Here is a 7500-nt window from a genome sequence, read left to right as displayed (position 1 = left end):
TCTCGCTCTCTTTTCCTCTTCAGTTTTCTGTCTGTCTTCCTCTGTCTTCCTCTGGAAATACAGTGTACAGTCATGTGTAGCGAGGCCTTATGTAACATCAGTGAAATCAACAGAAAGAGATCAGTGAGAGTACAGTTATTGTCAGGTGTGAACAAACCTGTCTGTCTATATTAACCCCTGTCTGTCTGTGTCTATATTAACCCCTGTCTGTCTGTCTATATTAACCCCTGTCTGTCTGTCTATATTAACCCCTGTCTGTCTGTCTATATTAACCCCTGTCTGTCTGTCTATATTAACCCCTGTCTGTCTGTCTATATTAACCCCTGTCTGTCTGTCTATATTAACTATATTAACCCCTGTCTGTCTGTCTATATTAACCCGTCTGTCTGTCTGTCTATATTAACCCCTGTCTGTCTGTCTGTCTATATTAACCCCTGTCTGTCTGTCTGTCTTAACCCCTGTCTGTCTGTCTGTCTATATTAACCCCTGTCTGTCTGTCTGTCTATATTAACCCCTTTCTGTCTGTCTGTCTATATTAACCCCTGTCTGTCTATATTAATGTCTGCCAGTCTGTCTGTCTGTCTATATTAACCCCTGTCTGTCTATATTAATGTCTGCCAGTCTGTCTGTCTGTCTATATTAACGTCTGCCTGTCTGTCTGTGTCCTTATATTAACCCTTGCCTGTCTGTGTCTATATTAACCCCTGTCTGTCTCTGTCTATATTAACCCCTTTCTGTCTATATTAACCCCTGTCTGTGTCTATATTAACCCGTCTGTCTGTCTCTGTCTATATTAACCCCTTTCTGTCTATATTAACCCCTGTCTGTGTCTATATTAACCCCTGTCTGTCTGTGTCTATATTAACGTCTGTCTGTCTGTCTATATTAACCCCTGTCTGTCTGTCTGTGTCTATATTAACCCCTGTCTGTCTGTCTGTGTCTATATTAACCCCTGTCTGTCTGTCTGTGTCTATATTAACCCCTGTCTGTCTGTATTAACGTCTGTCTGTGTCTATATTAACCCCTGTCTGTTTGTCTGTGTCTATATTAACCCCTGTCTGTCTATATTAACCCCTGTCTGTCTATGTCTATATTAACGTCTGTCTGTCTCTGTCTATATTAACCCCTTTCTGTCTATATTAACCCCTGTCTGTGTCTATATTAACCCCTGTCTGTCTGTCTGTCTGTGTCTATATTAACCCCTGTCTGTCTGTCTCCAGGAGTGTTTGTAGGTCTGGGTCTGAGCGGTGTGGTCCCCACCCTGCACTTTGTCATCACTGAGGGCTTGCTGAGAGCCACTACTATGGGTCAGATGGGCTGGCTCCTCCTCATGGCTACGCTCTACATCTCTGGAGCCTGTATCTACGCAGCCCGCATCCCAGAGAGGTTCTTCCCCGGGAAATGTGACATCTGGGTGGGTACAAGGACAGGACCTCTGGGCTGCATGCAGGAACACACACACACACACACACACACAGAGCGAGACCGAGAGAGAGACACACACACACACACAGAGACACAGAGACACACACAGAGACACACACACACAGTGGAGTTAAATATAACTGTTTGTCTGTTCAGTGTGGGCTGATTGGTCCCAGATGTGTTTGCTTTGGGGAAACCTTTCCTCAGTCTCCCTCACACAGCTGAAGGTAAGTAATGAATTGAGGACATTGTATAGGGCAGTGGTTAGGTCATTTAGTATGACAGTACCATCCTTTACACCCCCTCACGTGTGACCCGGTGGTTCCCCTTCATTAACACCCAGCTGGAGAAGGCAGGCCTGGGAGAGCTAGCCCAGAACATGGACATCAGGCTGGGCCTCGCTGCCCCTCTCCTCCCCCTTTCTGGTCCTCAGCTGGTGGGGGGTTAATATCCTCTCTGTTACAGTACTTTAGGACAGTAGTGTGTGTCTCAGGTCAGTGTGTGTGTGTCTCAGGTCAGTGTGTGTGTGTCTCAGGTCAGTGTGTGTCTCAGGTCAGTGTGTGTGTGTGTGTCTCTCAGGTCAGTGTGTGTGTGTGTGTGTCTCAGGTCAGTGTGTGTGTGTCTCAGGTCAGTGTGTGTGTGTGTCTCAGGTCAGTGTGTGTGTGTGTCTCAGGTCAGTGTGTGTGTGTGTGTGTGTCTCAGGTGTGTGTGTGTGTGTGTGTGTGTGTGTGTCTCAGGTCAGTGTGTGTGTGTGTGTCTCAGGTCAGTGTGTGTGTGTGTGTCTCAGGTCAGTGTGTGTGTGTGTGTCTCAGGTCAGTGTGTGTGTGTCTGTGTGTGTGTGTGTCAGGTCAGTGTGTGTGTGTGTGTGTGTGTGTGTCTCAGGTCAGTGTGTGTGTGTGTGTGTGTGTCAGGTCAGTCTGTGTGTGTGTGTGTGTGTGTCTCAGGTCAGTGTGTGTGTGTGTGTGTGTCTCAGGTCAGTGTGTGTGTGTGTGTCAGGTCAGTGTGTGTGTGTGTGTGTCTCAGGTCAGTGTGTGTGTGTGTGTGTCTCAGGTCAGTGTGTGTGTGTCTCAGGTGTGTGTGTGTGTCTCAGGTCAGTGTGTGGGGGATTGTTCCTCCTGTTCTCTACATCTGTCCTGGAGATGGTTGATAGTTTGCCCCAACATGAGCCCTGTGTTCCCCACGTAGAGGGGAGGACCAGGACAGAGGGGCATGACGGCACATCGCTGAGTTAGATGGGCAATGTAGCGTGGCAGGTATTTGGTCTACACCAACTCCTCTATGACATAGTCTGGGCATGTTGTTGACAGACCAGACCAGACTCAGTCAGTCAGTCAGTCAGTGATGAGGAGTTGGTGATTTGAATCTATGTCAGTCAGTGATGAGGATGAGTCTGGGTGATTTGAATCAGCAGTCAGTCAGTCAGTGATGAGGAGTTGGTGATTTGACCAGTCAGTGATGAGGAGTTGGTGAGAGCTGTGTCAGTCAGTCAGTGATGAGGAGTTGGTGATTTGAATCAGTGTCAGTCAGTCAGTCAGCTGTGTCAGTCAGTCAGTGATGAGGAGTTGGTGATTTGAATCAGCTGAGTCAGTCAGTCAGTGATGAGGAGTTGGTGATTTGAATCAGCTGTGTCAGTCAGTCAGTGATGAGGAGTTGGTGATTTGAATCAGCTGTGTCAGTCAGTCAGTGATGAGGAGTTGGTGATTTGAATCAGCTGTGTCAGTCAGTCAGTGATGAGGAGTTGGTGATTTGAATCAGCTGTGTCAGTCAGTCAGTGATGAGGAGTTGGTGATTTGAATCAGCTGTGTCAGTCAGTCAGTGATGAGGAGTTGGTGATTTGAATCAGCTGAGTCAGTCAGTCAGTCAGTGATGAGGAGTTGGTGATTTGAATCAGCTGAGTCAGTCAGTCAGTCAGTGATGAGGAGTTGGTGATTTGAATCAGCTGTGTCAGTCAGTCAGTGATGAGGAGTTGGTGAGTCAGTCAGTCAGTCAGTGATGAGGAGTTGGTGATTTGAATCAGCTGTCAGTCAGTCAGTCAGTGATGAGGAGTTGGTGATTTGAATCAGCTGTGTTGTACTCAGGGGGGGAGAAACCAGAACGTGCTCCTCTTGGGGTCCCGTGGGCGGAGTTTGGGGAAACCCTGGACTGATACTTCCTGTGTCTTAAGGGCCGTGATGTCCGGCTGACTGTCTGGACCATCTGATCCTCAGACATGATTTACTACAAACACGGAGAGTCCATGAATGTTAACCTGGTCCCAGATCTGGTTCTTCTCTTGTCTACTCCCATGTCCGTCTGTGGCAAACCAAACATGACAATGAGTGAAGTAGTTGTCTTGGCACACGGGCTCATGTCGGCCTATAACGTGACCCAGCAACCATAGAGGCTAAATCAGAAGTAGCTGAAATCTTCACTGATCCTCCCTCTCTCCTCTCTCTCCCCCCAGTTCCACTCTCATCAGTTGTTCCACGTCCTGGTGGTGGCAGGAGCGTTCGTCCATTTCCACGGCGTGTCCAACCTGCAGGCCTTCCGCTACGCTGCCGGGGCGGGCTGTGAAGAGGACAATGCCCTGTGAAGATCCTGCACGTCGTCACGTCAACACACCACCAGGGGGAGACACATACATATATACACACACACACACACACACACACACACACACACACATACGCATAACAGACACGGGAGCCTGATGGAGGCTCATACACACACGGACTCCCCAGTAGCCCCGTCTCTCTCTGTACATGTCTACAGAAACCCCTTAGAGGACACGGGAAAAAAGACAAGGTTTTCTTTTCAGTTGGAAAAAAATGACCTACGTCTCGTTTCTTTTTGTTCATCTCCATCTTGTTTTCAATAACAGCATCTCGGGTTTTGGACATTTGAGACGGGTCCCCCCCCCCCCCCCCCCCCCACTCAAAAAAAAAAAGTTGTGTGAATTTTGAGTAATCTGTTGAAGTGGTTGTTCTGATTATCATCATTCTAAACGTTGTGCTCACCGTACAAAGCAACAAAAAAATACAATGTGGGGGTTTCTCAATGCTCTAGTGGTGGGGGTTTCTCCATGCTCTAGTGGTGGGGGTTTCTCAATACTATAGCGGTGGGGGTTTCTCAATGCTATAGTGGTGGGGGTTTCTCAATGCTCTAGTGGTGGGGGTTTCTCAATGCTCTAGTGGTGGGGGTTTCTCAATACTATAGTGGTGGGGGTTTCTCAATGCTCTAGTGGTGGGGGTCTCTCAATGCTCTAGTGGTGGGGGTTTCTCAATGCTCTAGTGGTGGGGGTTTCTCAATGCTCTAGTGGTGGGAAGAAAAGCTTGAAAGAAAGAAATGTAATTATGTGTGAAGTGTTTTTTTTCTTCCATGAAAAGGGTGGTTGTGGCGTGGGGGGGGACGGGCAGGCTCGCCGCTTTTCAACTTTTTTCATGTAAATAAGATTTCTAAATTCGGGTTATATAGATTTGTATTCAATATATATAATAATAATAATTTAAAAAAACATTAAATAAATACAAAAAATGTTAAGATATTGAATTTCAAAAAAATCGACAAAGATGATGAGGCAACAACCAAGAAAACACCATTTGTGTATAAACCAATCATTTGGCCAGAGGGGGGAAGTAAAGTGGGGAATATAGGAGAAGCACACACTGTTGAAGGGAGCGATGGCACAAAGAGTTGAGACGTGAAGGGGAGAGCCAACTTCACCACGAGGGAGGAGGCTCAGCAAGGGTTAAGCCCTGGGTGGAGATGTGACCTGTGACTGGCTGAAGTTGAGCCCCAGCTGACCAATCAGGTGCTGAATTCTGTTCATATTCTTTTCAACAGTAGTGCACTACATGAGGAATAGGGTGCCGTTATGTCTTGACGTGTAGCTAGTAGCTACTTCATCTCATTCCATTAGGCTGTGACATCTAGTGTGTCACATCTAGTGTGTCATCCCAGCAGTCAACACGACCCTTCCTTCCCTAACATTAGAAACCAACGTTGGTGCTCGTCCAAAATGGCACACTATCCCCTTTTTATATAGTGCACTACCACTTGACCAGAGCCCAACGTAAGTCAATAGTAGTACAACGATATATAAGGGAACAGGGTTCCATTCCTGATGCATTTCAGTTCCTCAGCCCCCTCAGTGAAAGGTTGTCCGTTTCTATCTCCTCGCCAAGTTGAGCCTCTCTTTCTGCTCTGGTATAAAGTGACTTAGTACTACGTTTTGTGTGAAGTGTGTGTGATTCATTGACTTTAAGATTATGGCCCAAAGGGCACCCTATTCCCTATTTAGTGCACTACTTTTGACCAGATAGTGACCTATATAGGGAATAGTGTGCCATTTGGGACCCGGAAATAAAAACAAGATCAATATTTCAGAACAAAATATGCATCTCTAAATGTGTTTTTTATTTGATTTTTGAATGCTATTATTTTGTCTATTATTCATTATCATCACAGGCTTTAAGTTGGGGGTTTTTCTTGATCCAATACCGTTGTGATTGTGTCCTGTTTTTGGGGGGAGGTTTTTTATTCTCTTTTTAAAGGGTGTGTATGTGATTTGAAAAGATTGAAACATGTAATAGCAGATTCCCTCAGAGCGGTTTCACAACACTCTGGGTGTCTGTTTAGAGCTTTGTGTATTAGGGCCTGATTCAATCCATTGCTGAAGTTCAGCGTTTATAACACGATTTGTCATTTAAAAGCAATCGTTTCGCTGAGACTGCATTCGTGGTAAACGCTGCGTGAGTCGGCTCAGTGGGAGGTGAGCTTCGGCGGTACGGATTGAATTGAGTCCTTTTAGTTATTCATATGTATCAGATCTACTTTCTAGACGTGTATCTACGCCACGGTGCACAGCTGTGCTGAGGCTGAGAGCCTTCTCTCTCCACTGCAGATTCATCCGCCACACACCTGCTCAGTCGTGCTTCTGTACCTGTCGCTCCAGTTGAAACACTAACAGACATGTATTCATTGTGACGATATACAGGCCTTGATCTCAGTTCCACTGGAGAACAGGGGTCCCACCTAGCTTGGTTGCCAGGTCCAGTATGTGCTTTAGTAAAATAATGCCATGACGTTGATAGTCGGAAGTGTTGCTTAAGCCTGTACAGATCTGGCAACTAGTCGAGACCAGACAGTGGAGTCGGACCCTTAAACCCTCCATATAACTCTGTTGTAGAGGAGTGTGTTTGATCATCGGAGTTCAACATAATCAGGAGGCAGTTTCCACTCTTGACTCTTTTAGGAGGAAGGAGTTCTTCTCCCTTTCTGTCCTTCTCTTGGGTTTGGGTCCTTGATAGCCTGGTCCCAGATGTGTTTGTGCTGTCTTGCCCAACTCATTGTCAGACTGTGACCGTCGGAGTTGGCTCGACGGCACAAAGAGATCTGAGACCAGGCTAGGAGGTCCTTAATGCTCTTGTGTTGAGACGATATAGACGTCTTCTCAATCTTCAGACCCAGAATTACAAGGCCTTTTGGTTTCATTGTGACATTTCAACAGAAAAAAAGTCTTTTTTTTTTTTAGTTTTAAAAATTAATTTATTTCTTGTTTCTTTGGGGAAGTGCATATTGTTTGTTAAAAACACGTCCAGTGGTGACCGTGTGATTTGCAATAGGTCTTTATATCTGCTGTAATTGTTCTAATAAAAAGGGTTTGGATTCTGGGAAAGTTTGATGTATTTATTTGGCTTTGTGATATCTAATACTTTATGTTGATTCGAGGAGCATTTCAACATGTCATTGTGGGATTTTATCAGACATTTGTCTTTTATTGTGTTTTCTGTAATGGCATGTTTTAGTTCTTCCTGCCCAGTTTGTAGTCCTACATCATTTTTCATTAGACTGTTGCCATCTAGTGGTGAAAGGAGGTATAAAAGATGTGTGTACATTCTGAGGCCTGCATCGAATACTGTTGGTCTTTCCACAATACCTCTCGATCTCCTGGCAGCCGCCTCAACAGCACTGGAAAAGGTCAACACTCCATCCCATTTGACAAAAAGCCTGTGCATTACAGTTCCATGGCATGCAAGTCTCGTAGAAGGTTATGAGGGTTCAGTAGGGAACGAGCTGAGCACTCTGGGATGGCTG

General features: G+C 45.9%; 1 protein-coding gene across 2 annotated transcripts in view; it reads left to right on the top strand.

Annotated features, from left to right (window-relative positions):
* Positions 1–7081, top strand: part of LOC135532999 (adiponectin receptor protein 2-like) — a 74498-nt gene extending 67417 nt beyond the window's left edge. For both annotated transcript variants that reach the window (XM_064960409.1, XM_064960410.1), the window contains exons 7-8: positions 1221–1414; positions 3869–7081. In XM_064960409.1, the coding sequence (XP_064816481.1) occupies positions 1221–1414; positions 3869–3997 (323 nt within the window). In that variant the 3' untranslated portion in view covers positions 3998–7081. The remainder of the gene's footprint in view (positions 1–1220; positions 1415–3868) is intronic.
* Positions 7082–7500: the final 419 nt, after the last annotated feature.

The sequence above is a fragment of the Oncorhynchus masou genome, unplaced genomic scaffold (genome assembly GCF_036934945.1).
Source record: "Oncorhynchus masou masou isolate Uvic2021 unplaced genomic scaffold, UVic_Omas_1.1 unplaced_scaffold_2146, whole genome shotgun sequence".
NCBI lineage: Eukaryota > Metazoa > Chordata > Actinopteri > Salmoniformes > Salmonidae > Oncorhynchus > Oncorhynchus masou.
Note: the sequence above shows the minus strand (reverse complement) of the source record. Positions and strands in the feature narration are given on the sequence as shown.